The sequence below is a fragment of the Ammodytes marinus genome (genome assembly GCF_949987685.1).
Source record: "Ammodytes marinus genome assembly, chromosome: 17".
Lineage (NCBI taxonomy): Eukaryota > Metazoa > Chordata > Actinopteri > Uranoscopiformes > Ammodytidae > Ammodytes > Ammodytes marinus.
Genome location: NC_137221.1, coordinates 20,428,679 through 20,450,270, shown reverse-complemented (window position 1 = coordinate 20,450,270; position 21,592 = coordinate 20,428,679). Strand labels below are relative to the sequence as shown.

Here is a 21,592-nt window from a genome sequence, read left to right as displayed (position 1 = left end):
GACCATCAGTGAAAAGAGCGCAATTTGTATATTGTCATAAAAGCCTTTGTCCAGGTCAGATTTTCCCAGGAACTCAAGATTTTTTTAATTTATTTTTTACAGCAGCCAGAAGGCAAACCGGAAGACACAGCTTCACCATTGTCATTTTACCATTATTAATCTTACAAAGTCACATATAAATACATTACCTCATCGCTTCCTAAAGAAATGCCAAGATCTTTGTGACGACAGGCGCTCTTCTTGTCCAAAGGGGCCCCTAGATTCAACAAAAAATGTAAAGTTCCTCGTAATCACTTCAAGTTCCCATATCATCGTACCGTCACTTCAAAAATGCACACGCTGATTGGCAGTTTTAAAATGTTTATTAAAAAATAAAATAGAAAAAAATATATTTACATAAAAATGTCCAAAAAGAAAAAAGAAAACCCAAAGCTGGGGCAGTGGTTCCCTCTGGCCACCAGTAGCTAGGCGTTCCATACAGAGGGCCACTGCTCACATGAATAAGCCAGGACATAGAGGGGCTGCCTGCCACTCTTCTCTAAACAGCAGCCGCCAGTTTAAAATCCCTCATTGTAATCGCAACAGGGGGAAAATGACAATTGCATGTAACTGTGTACGCCAAAATCTCTGCAGCCCTCGCTGCTCTCTGTCGCTTCCCTCTCCCCTCACTTCCACCCCATCTAGAGAAGTGAAGAACCGAGGCCATAGGGTTGAGGGGAAGTGATGAGGGTTAAGTGAATGCCGACAGTGAGCTGCAGTGGACCACTTAGATGCACAGAGATTTTTGAATCCATACAGACTTCCTAGGATACTGCATGTCAAGTATTTACTGTCAAGATGCAGGCAACTCTGACCCGGTCAACAACCTTTCATTACCAATTTCATTATCAGCCCCTCATTAATGCTGGTTCCTATGTCTCTAAAAGCACAAATGGCTGTCAGTTTGAAAGGGTTAAAAAAAGAGGCTTGCCAACGACATCCACTTTGTTATCCAATTAATGTGGGGCTGGGAATGCATGCAATTCATGCGCCATTATGATCACATTCTATGTGTGGGAATGATTCTTGCTTGGAAAGAATCATTCTGGGGACTAACAGGGTGAAATGGTAAGATAGTATAGATTTTCGAATAACCTCACCCCTTTCTGGGAGCCTGTGTGGCGTCCATGACAATTTTATGGGTCAAATCATTCAACGGGAAAGGACTCTAGCTGGAGGGGGATGATTAGCTCATCGTCTTCTTTGCCAATGAGCCATCGGTCAAGACACAAACCCTTCATCTGAGATTGTATTGATGCCTGGTGCAGTATTGACTTAGGGATCAGAGTTGCCATGGTTAAAAAAAATAAAAATAAAGATACATAAATAGTGTAACATCACTGAACAGAGTCTCGGATATTAGGTAAAGAATTGTTGCTGGACACTTTGGCCCCTTCCGGAGTGCACCGGCAAGAGGGCAAGTCGCTCTCTGGGTGCACTCGCACATGAACTGTCGGGCGTCGGAATTAAAAACCGAGTCATGAGTCTCAATACGTTCTCACACACGTTTCACTATGTCACACACTGCACGGACCCAGACCCAACCATTGACATAAACATCCCCCAATTCCTTACATTTGACGGATACATGTAGAAAACTAGACTTTTGAAACATGTCAGGGGCCTTCATACAAATACAAAGGGGATAGGTTTGGTAGTTCACATGAGTTGGCTTGCGAGTCTGATCATCAGCAACATTACTCCTGTTCAGCAAGCAGTGTTGTGTTTGTCATTCTGAGAAAAAAAAAAAAAAAAAAAAAAACCTTCCAAATGGAAAGACAAGAGTTTGACACAATAATTTGAATAATCCACTTGCATAGTAATAACACCAGCGTGTGTAGTGTTCTGGGCGAGTCACAGCCTTTTCCACAGTCCTGTCTGCGAGAGTGTGTGTAGTTGTGTGACACGGGTGTGCTCGCGCGGAAAACAACTATGTACACACACTCCCAAGTAAACACAAAGAAAGGCATTTGCAAACAATTAGCGGAAGTACCTGGCAATCAAATATACACAAGATTCCTGAATGGAATCAAAATATAATTCCCTTTCACTAGGGTCCTTGGTTCAGGAAGACTCTCCCTCACTGGCTTTCTGCCCCCTCCCTTACCCTAATCTTGATCTTCAAATTCAAGTCAGATGAGCTGTTGCCTTCTTGGCCCCAACCCTCCTACAACATGTAATAAAAGAAGACAACACGCTAGCATACACGCTAGCACGTTGAACAGAACAGGCTCTTTCCACTCCTGCACTGTGTCTCCAAGCTTTTTCTTCTAAAATCGCCGCAAAGTGGAGAGAAAGACGGCCCAGACAAATCAAGCAGGCCATTGCCAGCCTTCCCCTGACTGACAAAATATGGCAACAGCACTGTCCCATAAAGACACACACACACACACACACACATGGAGATATACACCTGTAAACAATCTCTAGGTGACACTGCAGAGGCTCCATGTGCTCAGCAGCAACACCGCTTTCAGGCCAAAACAAAAGTACATCCTCTCCTGCTCTTTTTCTCAAGATATATCAAGGGGTGTAATTTCCATCCTTCCACTTCCCTCCAGGATGCTTTAGACTAACTAGGCTGAGGAACAAAACTTCCGTGAGGAAATTCATGTTGACCTCGCCCATTTCTACAAGGCAGATGAAAGGAAAATGGAAGGAAAATCAAGATGAGGAGAGAGAAGAGGAGGGGGCTTTGAACCTGATGACAGACAGGCGTATACACTACCACACACACACACTACCACACACACTAGAGATGCTGCCTGGGGAAAGGTTTCGTAAACAAAATTTAAAATTCTACAAAAATAAAACAGTATAAAAACGCCTTTACATATACACAGACAAAATTAAATAAGCATTTACTTTAGTCCAAAAAGAAACATACCATTATTGCACCAAATGAAAAACCGTTTGTTCGTAAGTGTATAAACTGTAAAAAAAAAAAAAAAAAAAAAAAAAAAAAAAGAAACTGAACCACAGGCAGCTTGGCTGCAAGGTCAAGACGAGGTCAAGTTGACTCCATGGCTTCACCACTGAGTCCAACAACAACAAATAAAAAAACAGGAACAGACCTGAAGGAACGAGGAGGAGGAAGACAAAATACTGAAAGGAACTTAATACTGAAACTACAAAACCATGAACTAAAGTCCTGCAGACATGGAAAGGTGGAGATAGTTGGAGGAAGACGCAGAGCCGAGGGGCTGTCGTTCTGTGTGGGGGCAGCACCAGAGTGAACACTGCTGGTCTCTGGTCCTCCGTCTGTCTGTCTGTCTGTCTGTCTCTCTCCTCCGTCCAGACCAACACAGAGCCAGGATGGTGCAGCCAGAGAGGAGAGGGAGGAAACAGTAGTGGGAGGAGGAGGAGGAGGGGGGAGAGCAGTGGTTTCTATCTGCTGAGGCTAACCGGTAGGCTGTCCCTCTTCCTGCGTCGCCAAGTGTTGCGGTGATACTGTGTGTGTGCGTGAGTGTGCGTGTGTCCGCGAGCAGCCAGAACGGGGTTGTTGACCAGCGGCGGGTTGTGGAAGCCCTTCACGTTGAACTTGATTCCGTTCTGAGGAGAGAGACGGAGAGAAAATGTATAAATACCATTCTGCGACGAGGATGCACCAAAAAAGGAAATAGTGTTTAACTTTCTCTTCCTGAGCGCTCGATGAAAAGACTGAATCATTCCATGTCTGTATGCTAAATACTAGGGGTGGGAATCTCTTGGCACCTCACGATTCGATTCCGAGGTCAACGATTCGATTCAAAATCGATTCTCAATGCAATTTTTTTTTTATGTACATACCCATGTGTGATTTTCAAAAATATATTTATATACACATCTGAGTTTGCTACTCAGAGTTTGCTAATCACTTCCTACTTTTGTGATGATCATTAAATACAATCAACAGATGACTTACCTTCTCTAATATTGTATTAGAGAAAAAGCTTTTCTTGTCACAAATATGACTTTCTATGACCAGTGCAATAATCAATGCAGCTTGCATTTCAACACAATATGGAAGTATGTAAAAACTAAACCGATTCAGTTTAATTTTCTTTCTACTCTTGTGAATCATGTTTCTATAGGATTTCTATTTTAATAAAACGATTATTAACTTTTATGAATCAATTCGGAATCGTTCGAGAGAGAATCGCGATTAATCGGAAAATCGATTATTTTTCCCGCCCCTACTAAATACTGTATGCAGCTACCGCCAGCAGCTGGTGAGCTTAGCTTAGCATGAAGGTTACAAAAGGTAAGGCTACCCTGACTAACCGCACTTCTTTAACTCGCAAATCAAGACTTTGAACCTTATTTGCTGAATTTGTAGGCCTACATAAACAAATTGTAACCCATTTTTATTTAGACTTTCTTTAATTTCCCATAGCAACAGGTACACAGCAGATGTTGAAACATCAAACCTCAGGAGCAGTAGTGATAGCGTTTTTAGTTTACTGGTCAATTTTATTTAAGCTGTTACAAAATAAATCACACACTTATAATAGTGGAGACCACGGAGGAAAAACAGAAAATATGAGATGGAAAGAGTGGTAATAGTGTGTGTGTGTGAGTTTGCCTTGACAGTGCGTTTGTGGCATCCAGGCGCCTACCTTGTGTGTGTGGCTGGAGTGGGGGCTGAGCTGAGGCTGGGGGCTGGAGGGGGGGACATGAGCATGGGCTGGGGGGGGCATGTGGAAGAAGGGGGGGAGCCCGGTGTCTATACACACCTGTCTGCCAGGTATGGAGTGCATTGTAAGACCACCGGGCAGTGAGACGCGAGCCTGGAAGGGGAAATAATTCATTATTACAAACGGCATTCAATTTCAACCTTCATTCCAAGTGTTAATTGATATGACATTTTTCTTGTTCCTCATGATCCAACGCCTCGATTCCACTGAGCTGTACAGTTCGGTTTGGCACGGTATGGTTTGGTACCAAACAGTTAACCTGTATCTGGCTTGCCGTTCCACTGCTGACAGTACCCTTACTTGGTAGGTAGGGTTTATAACCACGGTCAGAGTAGCTTATGGGTCGTTGAGCAGTGCTGGCTGTGTGGCAGCTGCCTAACAACTGTGACATTGTAGCAGAGGGATACAGTCATTAATTAAATGAAGAAGAAAAATTTAACAATAAAGAAAGAGCTAAAGTACGCAGAATTTTTTTTCTCTAAACACAAGATTCTTCTCTCTTGCTGAGGAGAAATGCCTTAACACTGCGGTGTATCTATCGCGTGGAAATTACGAATCTGTCGACCAAGCAACAGCAGTGTGTAGCTCCACCACCACAAAATATGTACTGCACGGTTCGCTTATTTTGGTACCCTTGCTCAACTTTTGACAGTGGAAACGCAAATAAATGCGCAACGAACTGTACAGAAACTGAACTGCACCTCTTAGTGGAAACGAGGCTTAAGCAAATGTAATGTGCCTGCTTACCTGTGTGCCTGGAGGCAGGAGTAGATGGTGTCCCATGCCGGGCTTGCCGGTGCTCATGCTGAAGCCCGGTGGTAAAGCCAGGCCCAGAGGAGGGAAAGAGTGGTGGTACTGTGACAGGGCAGGTGGAGGGACGGGACACGGTGGCGTTGAATCAGAGTCCTGGAAAATCACACACACAGGGGAAAAGATAATGAGAAAAAGGTTGAGTGTGTCACTCTATGTTCTCATGAAACCATTAATTTAGATGCAAATTGGTTGGGCTGGAGAGAATAATTTCAGGTGGGTGGCAGTATTACTCCATTATGTTGGAAGTCAAATGCATATTAAAATGAAATTGTAGTCGTGCCAGAGGATATATCATTTGCAGAGGGAATAAATGGATAGAGAATGTTTTGTCATGGGTGTTTCATAGCAGCGAGTGTCCCCTACATGTCATGCTGTTTGCGGACTGCATTAGGGATAAACTGCAATAGGGATATACAAGGAAGTTTTGTCTCATGTTTTTTGTTTGATAAATGGTAAATGGACTTGACTTCTATAGCGCTTTTCAGCCGATTTTCTCAGCCCCAAAGCGCTTTACATTTCTTACCACATTCACCATTCACACACACACTCATACACCGATGGCAGTAGCTGCCATGCAAGGCGCTCTCTGAACCATCAGGAGCAATGTGGGGTTCAGTGTCTTGCCCAGGGACAATTCGACATGTGGCGGGTAGGCGGGGGATCGAACCTCCGACCCTGCAATCCAGTGGACGACTGCCCTACAACCCTCTCCACTGCCGCCCCAGTTGATAAAGTGTAAGTTCTTACTGACACAGAATGCTTTGGCAGTGTGTGTGTCTATGTGCATGTGTGTTCTTACGTTGTCTGATCCGGACAGAGAGGAGACGGAGGAGGCTGAGGAGTGCTGCTGGGGGCTGGAGATGGACATGGGAGAGTCTGCGCTGTGCGGTGACACTGAGTCCCTCTGCTGCTCGTCTGACCCCACACCACCACCGCCGAGCACACAGGGATCCTGCTCCGACGACTGGCCCTTGGGAGGGGAAACTACAGACAGAAAAGAGAAAAAGAAAAATGAAAAGGTTTAATTATTGCTCAGTGGATTTGGTTCTTTTCGATAAAAGTAGTTTTTTTTTACTGTGGACTATTGAACTCTCAAAAGTATACTTTGAATAAAATTCCTTGACTCTTATTTCATAAGCGGTTTGATTAACTGTTATTCATTTGATGTAACATTTTTTTCTTTTAATCAATCATTTATTTATTATGTATAAGAATAATAGACTTTATCCTGCACTTCTCATAATGTGTTGGTATGAAAGGAGCTGTGAGTAAGAAAAGTGTGTTTTGGCGTCATCTATTGGTGAAACATCCAGATTGCAATGCACTGTGTGGACTCCTCTTTTTCGTAAAATTGACAGACCCTACAGACGCCTTTAAGGACAAGAAGCTAGTTACTAAAGATCATCCAGCAATGCCTCAAGTCCTTCCACAATATCAAGTGAAGATGTAGTAATACATTTATTCTATAGTACTTCTTCTTTGTCTTCCAACAGGTGCAGACACCCACTATATATGAAAATACGTAACGCTGTCAAGATAGTCCGTTCCGTGCTACTGTAGAAACATGGCAGTGCAACATGGTGGCCTCCGTGGAGGTTCATGAAGCACTCCTATGTAGATACAAATTGGTCATCAAAAAATACTACTTTTATTTCCAAGTGATTATACACCAATTAAAACATGTTCTATTGCATTTCTTCCAAGGTATGTTCTGAAAAAACACCAAATCCTTTTACACACTGCACCTTTAAGATGTTGTCACTGAAAGCAAGAGCAGTTGATCCACAATCCCCTGGACAGTGAGAGTCTGGGGGGAATCATACCTCTGTTGTCTGTTCGAGCCAGATCCCTGCCGCCCCACTTCTTAATGATCCATTCCCGGTAGTCGATCACTTCCTGGGTCAACCTGATTATCCTGCCCAAGGTGCTGCAGGGAACAGAGGAAAGAAATGGCTTTTAGAAAGGGCACTTCTTTTATCCAGGCTAATGTCATGACTGTATAAAGGATTGAACACTCACCTCTCAGAGTCTTTGTTGGGATAGGACCGTGCTAGCGGGATCACGGCATGACTCAGGACAGTGTAGGCGTAGTCTAGCACCTGCTTGACATGCATGGCACCGTAGGAGCCCCTCCCCACGTCATTACCTGCACAGAGAAAAGACAAATATCACCACACAATAGTAAATATTAAATGGGTAAAGAGAAATTATATGGCCAAGTAAATTCTATGTTATGGAACCCTATTCATGTTTATTGTCTTGCTTTTTTTCTTTTTCTAAACCTCTCCCTTGCTGTAGGATATTACATGCTCATTAATAGTAATATGCTGGTTCTGTTGGCAACACAACTTTGTATTCACTATCATTCCGTATGGTCAAATAGAAATGCATAATATCAAGGTCAAAAAGACAATTTGCCAAACTGGATTGAACATAAACCTTAACGAATGTATGATGTTATTATAACTGTGATGGCATAGGTTTTAGTGTGAAGAATGAATAGCCAGTTCCAGGCGGTGCAGTCTATGTGTTGCTTTAGGCCCAATAACACTGTGTTCCACTGCTGTTTGCTAACAGTGTCACTCTGAAAACCAACACCAGCAGGACCAGACATTCTCAAATCCTACACATAGCGACTTTAAGCTTTTGCTCAGTTTCCCAAAGACACAACTACATTAAATATAATGAATGGACCTATTTAAAAAAAAAAAAGCTGAAACATGATGTACTTTCTTAAACTTGAGACCATCTGCTCTGACTGCAAAAAACATTTGTCATGATCTACTGTTCTACTCTTTGGTTGGTGGACTGCATCTGGTCTTGCAATATGTTTTCCCCTTTGGGACTTGTTCTGTCGCAACAATATTCCAATTGTTGAAAAGGGATTTTACACCAACTGTTAGCAGCTATGAGTTCTGAGGACACATTTCACAACTCAATCTGTAGTGACTTCTCCCCCCATGGATACATTTCTTCTTGAGAATTGCAGTTTGCAGAGGTTTTTCTTCGTAAAGTCAGCTACTTGGTCAGCATTAGTAAAATTTTTATTAGGGACGCCGACGCACTGATCCCCCTATTTTAAATTCTGATCCGATTCCGATATCTGGGTTTTGGATATCACCGATACCTATAATGTCCAATATTGTAATTATTATACAATGCCTCTGTTGGTGGTGATGTTATGTGATAGGTCTGGAAGGCTTAAGCAACATAGCAATTCTAAATTTAAAAGAGCAACAAATATACACCAATGCATATAGGTTTATCTTAACAGCTTTGTACGGTTTGTATGCAGAACATCAGAACTCAACTTTTGAATTGCTTGATTCTCATATGAATATGTGCTATATTACGTTAGCGATTGTCTTAAAATGTAAATTTCTTTCATAGTTAAAATAATTCAGTCCCATACGGAGACTGCAGCCATGTTGGACCCGGTACCGATATTGGATCAGATCGTGCCTAACCCTTATTTCTATTCACTCCAACCCAGTGTAGACTTGCAGATCACACACCTGGAAGCAGAGGGTCTTCTATACACAGCATGGAGGGCCTGTATCCGTTGGTCATGGACTTCATGATCTCCTCTTTGGCTACATAGGCGCCCCCGTTTCTGATGCGGATCCCTGTTTTCAAGTAGTTAAAATGGCGGCCGTACAGCTCGAAGAACTCAATCAGCAACACGCCCAGATTCTCACTGGGGTTCCTGGCGTCTATGCGAGGATGGAGCTGGAAGTGGGAAGCACGGGAAAACTTGATAAGTGTGTGTTTAAAAACAAGTGTAAAACACTGGATATGAGGGAAGTGATTTAGTACTACTAATTCCCCTAGGTTTCTTGTAATTGCTAATACTATCAGGATTATTTTTATTTTCCACAATACTTGGAAACATCCACTAATATGCTACAATGCTGGAACTTCTACCATGTCCTAAAAGGAATACTTCACCCATATGCAACAAGCGTTTTATCATCACAATAAAATCGCTGTTATAATATAATGAATGAGGTTTGTCTTTCCTCAGTCTTCCCTTGGCCCAGCTGTCCTGTTAATCCTAACCCTAAAGTTTTACTAGTGTGATGTCACACTAGTAAAATGTAGGGTTAGACAGTGAGACCATAAAACACTCAATTCTGCCTTTTCTCAGGATGAACCGATTTCAAAAATGTTTGCACATGTATACTACATAGGATCTCAGAGTTCAAAACAACTTCATATTCCCACCGGTAAAGTAGCTCTTTAACTACGGCTACTTGCGATTGTTATTATAAAAAATGTTGGGGGGGTTGTGTGGGCTTCAGTTTGTGTCTGACTGTACCTGCAGGAAGCTGATGACCATGAGGATGAGGCTGTAGGAGCTGATCCCCCCGGTGAAGACCTCGTTTAGATCTCTCTGCAGCAGAAACTGCTTCAGCACAAAGATCAGGTAAGGCAGCACTGGATACATCTGACAGAGTGGAGGAAGAGACACATGCGGAATGAGAATTCAGTCTGGCTCTGGATAAGCTTACAGTGAAGAGAGTAAAAAAAAAAGAAAGAAGAAGAAAGAAGAGGGTAGATTTAAAAACACAATATGTAATCTTCTTGTCTTTCGGGCTCACAAAAGACAGAGTTTGATGACATCATGAAATTGCAAAGCATCATGGGAGATTGAGTCAAACAGCTTTGGCGAGAATGCGGGGCAGAGGCTAGGGCATAATGGTGTTCCAATATAGATCACATTGGTTATATCATTTTGTGAAGTTTTAATGCATATCAATACACATTAAGCCTTTAACTCAAGTCCAATTCGTATGACTCATTGAGGAGAAGAAGGAACTTTCGGTGAGATGTATAAGCGTTCAGTAAATTAGAGAAAAGGAGATAATTATAATACATCACTCGACAGAGCGATGGTTGGCGATTTGATTGTGGAGCAATTATTGTTTCCTCTTAAGATTTGAGTCGATTCAATTTTCATAAATTCGTGATTTGATTCACAAACTATTGAGCAATCTAGTATTAACCATTAGATAGACATAGTGTGTTATCCATGCAAATGCACCTTGCAAAAGATTGTGTGACAGTTTTCTGTTCAAATGAGTTACAATACGATTTCTACCAGCAGCCTCAGCATGGAAATGCTGCCGTACATCGCCTGTGGTTGTTTCATACAGTAGTCAGACATTACATGAATACTCCAGAATGTTTTGGCCCAGTTGGACATGAGATGAAACATTCTATGAGAGTTCCTAGAGTCTGAGACTTGCTCCAACTGGCTGCATGGGAAGCTGCCGTGAGAGGATTAACTCTGAGGTGACCCCTCCATGACAAGACGGCAGCCGACTCTGTCACGCCCCGTAGCTTTAAAACATCCCTGGATGGATCCCGAGTGAGCCTGCAGACCTTTCAAGCTGCGACATGTATTCCCAGCCAAGCGTGAAACAAAAAAAATGCTACAACAAACACAAGAAGAAAAAGGGCCTAAACATGACGGCATGCTGGGACATCATCGCCTGGAATTCCTCTCTCTCCTGCATAAACCTCAACAACCGTGTCTAACTCAAGGCACGCTATCCGCCCTTTGGAAGGAATTCTGTCAGAGCCATGGGGTGGATTTCACCTGCAATGTGTGTACATTCTGCAAACAGGATTCAAATCAACACACACAGGCTCAGTTTGAGTTTGGGAGGAAGATTATACCAACACGGTCTCTGGGGTGCGTTCCAGCTTGCTTTTGGAAGCGGTACGAGCCAATATGAGATTGGAGTGAAGTAGAGTCTAATGCTTTAAACTGCTGGCCCGCCGGATTCACTGTGGGAATTTCCAAACTTCTGCATTTAGATCCCCCATGTAAAATGGTAGTTATGTGACTCCTTTGGTGGTTTTTATATAAATGTGTCTACATGACCTTTTCCTGCTCTCCATGTATTGCTTGTGATGGGCGTTGACGAGCAGAGTCTTTTAAAAATCCAGAAGGAAAAGGGCGCATAAGGGATTTAATGTTGCCTGATTTGATGCCTAGCGCTCTGATTCGGTGATCAAATTAAAACACCAACATGACAGGCGGACCCTTAGGCTGTATTTTTCCGCACAGCAGTTATCACCACAGCGATATCTCACCTTAACATAATCTTTAATGAAGCTTGCCGCCTTCACTCCAGTCTCCACGTTGAAACTGATGTCCACCTTCACGTCAGTCTCCTGGTCTGTCAGCTTGATGATTGGCACCTGACGGGGGGGAGGGAAAGTGACACGCGTTAGCGAACATTAACGTCAAGTCATCAGCGGCAAAAGGACACTCTCTCTGTGTGACAAAATCAAATGAAAAACAAAAGAAAACATTGGTTCACGGATCACAGGCTGGAAGGAAAAGCTTAATCTCAAGAGGAGAGTTCAGCCATTAACTACTTATTATCATGTCAGTCAAGACAGGAGTGCGGTGTGTAGTGGTTTGCCTGGCCGTGTGCACACCGTACAGTACAGTACAGTACATGATGATAGAGCATGCTGTTGAGTTACTTCACCATTGTAGGATTGTAGCTATAAACACTTCAACCAGAGTAGGTGGCCACATTACATGGGCACTGAGGAATGATATGCATTTTTGGTGGCAAAGTAATGGTTTAACAAAACAAAGAGGAAAAACAGCAAAAGAATAGGGAGGAGGTAACAATGGCTAGACAGACAGGCAGAATGACAGAGAGACAGACAAATAGATTTCTCCATTTATACACAAATGTCAGTGTTGCAGCATTTATTCACATTAATGGCAAAAGAACAGAAAGTATTGGATATAAATTCTAGGCAAACTAGAGCTGACAGGTGTCCACTGCCATTGTAATATGAAAGTAAACTGTATTTGTACAGTTCAACAGGAAAACTGGCCATGCAGCTGGCAGAGTGTGCCACCAATCACGCTAACAGATGGAAGACACTAATCGTCACTAAATGTCCTTTCCCCCTCTCATATTTCCATGGAGACAACAGAGCTAATGATCCAAGCTTTACACTTCTAACTGACCATTTCATCTCCACAGGAACCTTTCTAGGCCATGTAAAAGTTCCTGCCAAAATTTCAATTTAGCTGGGTTTAATCCAACTGGTTTCCCATTTACTTTTTGTGCCATTATATTCAATAACTTTGTGTTTAAAAGAAAACCTTTAGGAAGACTCAAATACATTATCTTAATCATTGAACAGTGTGTTTGATGGAAGAGGAATATGAGCAAAAAGTGACATGTGTCTGCAAAGCCCATATACTGTATTTTAGAAAGATGCTCTAGTTACTCACTGTAGCCTTGTCCAGCACTTTGATGGAGAAGGGTTCTGCCACGTTATGCTTGCGTAGAGCCTGTTCCAAGTCTTGCAGAGGTGGGCGCTCCCACTTACCAAACACCACAAGATCAATGTCACTGAGGTGGGAAAAAAATAAATTAAAAATGACCACAATGGTGAAATACTGGCCAGGTATAAAATGACCATTTTGAGTTTTCTTAAAGTTAAAGGTCACGTATTATGCTCATTGTCAGGTTCAAGTTGGAATTTGGGTTTCTACTAGAAACTGTTTTCCTGGCGATTGTGCCATTGCTGAATCTCCTCTCTTTAGCCTCTGTCTGAAACGCTCTGTTTTACAGCCTGTCTATTCAAGATCCACCTTCCAAAAACCCCAGTGTGCTTTGAGAGTGTCCCTGAATTTAACTGCCAGTTTAAATCTAACAGCCAGTTAGATTCAGGGGTAACTGGGGGTGTGCTTATCACAGGTGGAGGTAGGGCAAAATTAGGTTAGTAATGAGGGGACGTAGTTTTTCCCCTTATGAAGTCATATGGGGAGAGAAATCCTAGGGTGTTCTAAACAAAGGTTTTCAGACATATAGAGGGGGTAAACAGAGAGTAGGTTGTTTTTTTCTCATAAGTGGGAGTCTATACACACACACACCGGTGACCCATATTTATGTTGAATAAAATTAAAAAGTGCATTTTGCATAAGCTAGGTGACCTTTAAAATGAGAAATACTACGATCTTACCTTGTTGGGAGGTACAGCCCTGTGCTGAAGCTGCCAAATATCTGGACCTGTGGGAAAAATGTTGAAGAAATATGAAAACTATGAGCAAAATAAATCAGTGCAGTTAAACAGCTAAATGAGAGATACAATACATTGACTTTTCACAGCCTCTTCTACAACATTCTATCTATTATGTGCTTGGCTAATTGCTTTTGACAGTACCTAGATCCTGTATACTACAACAGCTCATTTGTCGTGATGATGTATATATCAAATTCACATGTTTGCACACTATCAGGAACTAGGTATTTCCGGGTTCCACTTCCGAGAGGGTAAAGGCTGCCAAGTTGAGTAAGCTGCCAATTTAAGTACACAATAGGTAGTAGGAGAGGGGAAAAAAGACTGTGTTTTGGGGGGGGGGGCTGCAAGTGAAAGCCGTCCAAAAGGAAGCAGAGTGGAGTTCTTTCCCTTTTCCTTCTGTGGTAAATACGACAAGGCAACGGCACAAAGACAGGCTGGGATTAATAGGCTGAAATAAAAAAGGGAGGCTGGTACAAATCAGGGGCTTGATCCACTTACCTGACACTCTGACTCTCAGTGGAAGAGAGTATGGAAGACTGGCAGCCAACAAATCACCACTGCGTGTGATTTACATGATGAAGTAATAAGAAGAGAATGACGTCAACCCCTACGTTGTTTCTCTAGTCAACCGGCCGTGGGATCCTCCATCACTATTTCTGTACTTACAATGCGAGTGCACTTTAAAAAAATAATAATAGCTTTTTGTAACTTAAGCTTCATTCATTTTCTCTATGAAAACTAGGCCTAGCATCAGGATAAGATGCTCGCTAATAAATGGGATGTACGCAAGTAGCAATACTTTAAGTAAAGTACTTAAAAAAAGTCTACTTGGCAGAAAACAAGAAATTGTATTTCCCGACATATCTTACTTTTCCTTCATAGTTTGAAAGAACTGAGCCATAATCACACAAAATAAAAATAAATGTCTTGCCAGTTCCTACCCATCTACCTCAACTCTTGAAATATTTGCCACAATTGAAAACAGTGTATGAAAAAGACAACACATTGGTTATTTCAAACACGGCCTCGCCTTTAAAAGAAAAACACAGCTTCTCAACAAAGATTTATGAGCAACCTGAGATCACAGTTTGTCTGTGTGCCAATAATTCCTCCTACGGGAGCGGACTGTATTATGATTGAGTCTGCGCTCCGAGATATTAAGACTCTCAGAAGAGGGGAGAACAGATCAAAAATAAACAGAGGCATGTGTGTGTGTGTGTGTGTGTGTGTGTGTGTGTGTGTCTTACATCTGCAGTGGGCCACAGCTCCTTGATGATCATCTCTATCCGGTTCACCACCTCCTTCCTCATTGCTGCTTCCTCCGGCCGAGGAGACATGAAGTTGTAAAAGTCCATCACCTCTTCGTGGAGTCTGGATGGTAAGGGAAATGACAGTTAAAGGGGTTGTTATCACCACGTAAGCAATAATGCTACACATACACAGACCAGTATAATGGAACCTGTATTGAGAGAAGGAACTATACATGATGTAAAATATATTTAATTTGTTTGGAGTATTTCAAACTTGTATACAACTATAGTAACAATAACATGAGGATATTTTCAAAAACGTGACTAACACATGTTACGTATGCACATATCAGATTTCACTTATATTATGTTTTGAAAAAAAAAAAAAAAAAGTCTCCTGATGGCTGGAGATATGCTTCTTTCTTATCACTGTTCTGGTTAGCCTCCATCGTGCCAGAGCCTGTGAAGCAAGGCAACAGCATGGTATATGTTCTATTGACATATCTGTTTTCTTAGCTTCTTTACTTGAGCTGGCAGATCCCCAAAAACAAGAGGCAGCAAGATAGCAATCAACATTAAATGCTGTGTCTTGAAATGTTGTCAGAAAATCCATGAAAGTGAAAATACTTTCATTTGTATAATGACTACATTTTTAAGTACCTTAAAACATTGCTTTTTTTGCTAAATTGTTTAAATACATTCACAACTGTCCAAATTGAATATTGTCACACAGCTCTTCTACTTTCTATGATCGCAAAGCATTTGAGTAAAATCCAATTCCTCTAACCTGACTTTAATGCTAGACTAAGCCCAATTCTTATCAGCAACCGTAATCACAGCCATAAACATAACCACAGCAAGCCATAATAAGACAGAACTTAAGTGGTCCAGATAAGCACAATCCTTCTTATCTCAGCATCACTGAAAACAATTTTATTCCTCATCAAGATAACACACACCTTCGAGGTTTTCTAACAGGAATGTGAAAAGAAGTTCATCCAAAGTCTGCCTAAAGGGTTCTGGGCCTTATTGTTAGCGCTCACGTTTTGTGTGGGGAAAAGAGGGCAGCATATGATGTAAAGATTTCAGACCAGTCAAATGCCTCCGAACAGTGGAACTCTGTTCACCCCTGTGGCCATTCATTTTTCGAGGAATGCATGCCATGATGTCAGTGTGAAATACAGAACAGGGAGTCTGTCACAATCAATTACCCGAGCCCTGGAGGAAATGCAGTCGGCCCATGTGCCCACTCTTTGGTGAAAACTCTCTGCCAGGGCGTATCCATGCCAATATAGTCCAGTCCAGCCCGCTGACAGAAGGCGTGCTTATTGCTGGGCCCCCACACAGACAAAATAAGAACTGCTACTACAGCCAGCCCTGACAAACCAGCTAAGAGTCAATCATCGCCTCTTTGAACTTTAGGGCCCTAAAGTAATCTGTTGTTTTCACTAGGGCAATCTACCACACCATAACAGCCATGCATGCATCTTAATTTGCAATAAAAAAATGTTCCACTGTTACAGTGTTGTATTAACCAAATGTTAATATCTCATAATCACAACATTAATGCGGCATAACTACACAATTATTTGTATTTTCAATTACGAGTGCACATCCCTCTATGTTGGACTTCAAAAATGGGCACCCCTGAAGGCAAACTACTACAAGACTAGTCAGTTAGCACGCACACACACAAGCCAAAACTTGCATCAGAAAAACATGTAGAACCAAAAACAGCCAGAGAAAATGCTAATTAAATTCACAGTGCACGGGACCAACCACTGATTTACAACTTCAGTTAACTAAGGGGTTAGGGGGTAACTGTGCATCAAGCACTTTCATGACAAACACCAACTCCTTGTACAGAGAATTCCCAGGTGGGTGCAACTGGCCCATTACAAATATCACAAGATCCTGCAACACAGCTGGACGTTCCATGGTCATTTGTTTTATAATAAGGCTTCTGTCAGAGCAAAATGATTCAAGTTAAGAGTAAATCATAATATAGTAGTTATTCTGATTTTTGCTATCTACAACAATGTGGTAGGCGTACATTTACACAACACCTACTAATAATTCATAATACCCTACTGAAAAAAAGTAAAAATAAACTTAATAGGCCTATATTTCTTTTTTCCCCAAATTGTATTAATACTATAGGAGTAAATAAGTACATTAAGTTCCACCACTGTCTGTAATTTCACACTGATAGAGATCTCCATACATTAGAACCTGGATAGTGAGAATTAACTGTGAGGACTGTGCCCACAATATCTTGGTATAAAGGCAATTATCCATAGCTGAGTAAATACAATGGAATACCGAAGAACTCTACTTTAATTCAGTATAAAGAAATGCAGTGGAAACATAAAATATAATTGTTCCTCCTTTTAACATAAAGTTATCATACTGTATATGTCTTCAGTAAAATTACTTTTATGATTAAGCAACCAAGACTAGTGGTTCAGGGGAGTAAACGTTACACAAGGGAAGTGTTATCCAACTTCGTTAGCTAACACCGAGTTAAAAAACATTTTATATTTATTTAAGTTTGATATTACTAGTCCCAGTTCCGCGGGTCTATTCAGTCTTAATTTTATTTGTTTGACGGCGAAATTATTTAGTTTAGTTTTTGTTTTAACTGCTTCCTTCTTAACTTTAATATCGGACCAAAAGGGGAAACCGTTAGCCGAGTTAGCTACAGACTCCTCGGTCATGCTAACTAACGGACTACACTGAAAAGCAACATATCCGGTCCAAACCTTCTAAATAAATCCTCCAATAAAGAAAGCAATACTCAATAAAAATTCGAATGTATCATTAAATGTGTTATTATAAACTTCCCCACAATGTTTCCTTTTATATTTCTTCCCAATAGTTTGATATAACGTTATATTCAGTGACGGCCCAATTCAAACTTCAGCAGACAAAAACACAACACTTCCGGTCTGGCTGTGGCCGACTGTAGCTGTCTTTACGCAATATATCTCACGGTGGCTTCACAGTCACACAGCAAACAGACTAACTCCAGTCTACACTGCAAAGCTGGGTGTTTAATTGGGCTGTGAAACGAATACCTAAATCACGTTGTAGATATCACAGGACTTGGCCCACAAAATTGAGCATTTGACAATTCATACGAATCACGTATACAACGCAGCAGACACACGTTTAGGTTAGCTGTTACATCCGCTGTCACGGTGTTCAGACACTCACCCTAGCACCCCGGGGCTGTACCTCCTCGTCTTCCAAGGCGTCCAAGTGCTCGCATAATTGCCATTAGTGCAGTTCGAAAGCAAGTAATTCATCCCATAGGTGCTCGCTTTGTTTTCACTTTTCCGTCGGCCTGGGGGGTGACTGTGTGTGTGATTTACAGGTACAGAGGGGTGAACCTGGTGGCGCTTCGAGCATAGCTGCTGTAAATTGAACGCCTGTAAGTGACGTTGATGATGATGGTGGTGGTAGAGGTTGACATTGTTGTCCACGCTGTCGCTCACGTTGAAGAGCAGATTGACACCCCCGACGTTTTGATTAATGTTGCCCGTTACATTTCCACCCATAGTCCTCTCAAGAGAGCAGCTGGAAGGGGGGCTGTCCGACCCGGACTCCTGCGAGGAGGACGAGGATGAGGAGATGGGTCCCGTTTTCTGAGGCCGGGATTTCCCCTCACCTGGTTCCGCTGCGTTTGCCGTGGCGAAGAGGCTGTGTACGTTCCCGTTGGTCAGCGCTATCCCAAGCGAGGACATCACGGTGCCGTTAATACTAGTAGTGCCGTTCATGATGCTGTGATGGCTGCTGCCGTTGCTGCTGCTGCAAATGCTCTTGCTCGATGCCACCGCGCTCGCCACATTTTTTAAAACACCCAACGCGGCGTAGTTCACGCACTGGTTGTGGTTTTGATTGTGGAGCTGCTGTTGAGCGGAGAGTGTCCGTGCTTGCTGAGAGGTCTCCCAGACGTGCATCCATAAGGCGTTCGCAGGTCCTTTCTGTTCGGGCTGAATCCAAGCCACCCTCGGATCCATTCAACTTCTCTCTGGCACCCCCCCCCACCTACAAGTATCTTTACTAACGCTAGCGAACCCGTGGTGAATATGCACCGCTCCGTGGACCTTTCGAAGGTCGCTACGCTGTCCGGGGTTACGAAAAGAGAAGTATTTCAACCTTTAACCGAATTAGGACCATTGATAAAGTATCCCCTGTACCGCTAGCTGGGGAAAAAACGCTAGCCGTTTCCTACGGGAATTCAATATGGCGTATTCTCTTCAAATCCATGCGCATGCGCCCTACGAAGGGTTTCTTAAATGATGACTGCGCCCCCTTTCCGCCCACTCCTTCATCACTCCGGCCGGTTGATGAATTGCACAGTAAATATTTGAATTGTCATTTGATAAAAATATAATTGAACAACAAATGAAGTACACGGAAAAACGTCTATAATGAATAAGGGTCCTGTTGCCCGGTGTCTCTTGAACCCATAGGTCCTCCTTGCACTCAATCTCCATCTCGCTGCTATCACCAGTGGGTGTGGGGGACGGATCGGGTGGGTGAGTGCACAGGGGATCCCCCCCTCCCCCCTTCAATATGAGGTTAGACAGTGGTTGAATCTTACGTGGAATGACAGATGACTTTCAACAACCTTGCCTCAGAGCCTTGGCGTACGCCTATTGGCATTTAATATAATTATATATTTTTATATTAATGTGCCTCTGATTAGGAAAGCTCTGACAGAAAAACCGGCCAATGTAAACATTTATTGTTATCCTTGAAAGAAAATATACAATTCACATCATTAGGCTACCTCTGCTCTGACCATTGTGATGCTGCTCATACAGACACAGCCAGCAGCAAATAAGGCTCACTGCATTCTCTTAACACACACATATGGTATATGTATCTCACTGTCTAAGCTTAAAAAGATCGCCGTTACTTTTCTGTGTATTTTGTTTATGCTCATTTTACAGAAGGGGTAATCAATGCACGGCAGGTGGTGTTGTTCATTTCAGTGCAAGCAACAGCCATTTCCCAGCCCATTGCGCTCTATGATTGAGCATAGGAGAGGCGGGCATGGATACAACCATACCGCGTAAAACCAGAAACCCTTCCTTCTGGAGATGCGTGTGTGCATGTAATAGAGAGAGCGGGGGAGAGAACGTCTTGCGTAATGCCCGCCCCCCAACCTATGCTCTCACGTGCAGCATGTGACAAGAGGCAAGGAAAACCCCCCCAGAGCAGACCGTGTGCCAGCTACGATATGTGTATCTGTGTGTAGCCTACGCGCAGGCACACATACAGCTGCTCACTCCCACTTTACGCCTGTCGTTACAAAATAAATAAATATATGCTGCTCGTTTTCCCATATTTTCCTAAGTTACACTGCATGAAACACGGGCGTCTTGGTGACACACCAGATTCAAGAGGTTATTCCTCTCATCTCTCATGGCACAGTCTTGGGACGAGCCTAGAACGCCGACTCGGTACAGTGTGCAGACTCGGAGTGCCAATGCGCGCGCGTGTAACTGCGAGATTTCAAAGCAATTGTGTCCGTCTCATTGTCAGCTTTTGTGGGATTTACCACGTTAGTGACGACTGGACTATAGCTGACATATATGACACACCCGCACACATAAACAGAGGCAAGGCTGGATCATTCAAAGTATGCTCTTGGGCCTTACAGTAATAACACATAATATTATGGAGACAGGCAGTCTGAGTCTGTAGCCGATGTGGCTTGAATGATAATGAGGGCGCAGCATGTTCCAGATATTTAACCTGCATTATTGGAACGCTGCATTTACACAGTTAGCCTATATCAACAGCCCTATTTCACATTTTTCTACACATGAACATTGCCTGTGGTGTGTCAGCCCCATGCCGGACAGTCACAATAAGCCCAGCTATATCAGCCAGCTCCTGCAGGTTCAAAGCTGCAAATCTCCCGACCAACTGTAGTTATACTAATGATAATAACTTTATTTAATGAGCACCTTTCAAAATCCACATTACAAAGTGCTTTACAAAGCAGAGTGCTAGTTCCACTCACTGGCAAGAAAGGCAGCCGCAGCAAATGTAGGGCCTACGTTATCTACAGGCAAGGGAATACATAGCTTCATTGATTCCAACACTAGCACCACCTAGAGGCAATGAGCGCACTTTCATGCACACTAATAGACCGATCATTATCTGATTTCTGGAGTTACCAGATTATTCAAGTGTTCATATAACAGCATTAACCCATATGCATTATTGGATAAAAGCTGTTACGGGTTATGAGACATCCGATAAACGCAGCTAGCTTTTTGCCAAATATTCCTTTTATATTCTACGCATGTACACCATTATTCGGGTTTCTTTCGTTAGTTTACTTTATTTTTTACATCATATAATTTGTAGGAAATCCAACAAATTAACTGAATCATGTAACCCCCCCCCCCCCACCCCTCTTCTTTCAGTTATCACAATAAGTCATGTGAACACCAGTTATGGGATTATTGTGGTCATGTAAATGTAGTCAATGACTGAGGGGCTATGTTATGAACTGAGAGTTCACATTCAGAGTATCACCCAAACTTAAAAAGCATGGGTGGCAGAGGTCAAAAGAAAACGATAAAAGGATTTGTGATTCATGGTCTGTAACAGGTGCTAAATATTGTTAAGATGTTTTGGGGAATTATTGAAACAATAAACATAGGGCATACTTGTTGTTCATGGCAAGCGCCGATTGGCTTTTTCACCGGCCGTTTATGGTCT

At 42.5% G+C, this 21,592-nt stretch overlaps 1 protein-coding gene across 1 annotated transcript; it reads right to left on the bottom strand.

Moving 5' to 3' along the window:
* Positions 1–3,426: 3,426 nt before the first annotated feature.
* Positions 3,427–18,878, bottom strand: tent4a (terminal nucleotidyltransferase 4A; the record flags this gene model as incomplete). The annotated part of the gene is made up of 13 exons (XM_080045220.1): positions 18,062–18,878; positions 14,843–14,966; positions 13,536–13,582; positions 12,802–12,922; positions 11,631–11,738; positions 9,847–9,975; positions 9,044–9,257; positions 7,548–7,674; positions 7,352–7,455; positions 6,328–6,512; positions 5,463–5,621; positions 4,638–4,808; positions 3,427–3,591 (listed from the first exon to the last, which is right to left on the bottom strand). The coding sequence occupies exons 1-13, from the start codon at positions 18,865–18,867 to the stop codon at positions 3,427–3,429; spliced, it is 2,460 nt and encodes an 819-aa protein (XP_079901346.1). The 5' UTR covers positions 18,868–18,878.
* Positions 18,879–21,592: the final 2,714 nt, after the last annotated feature.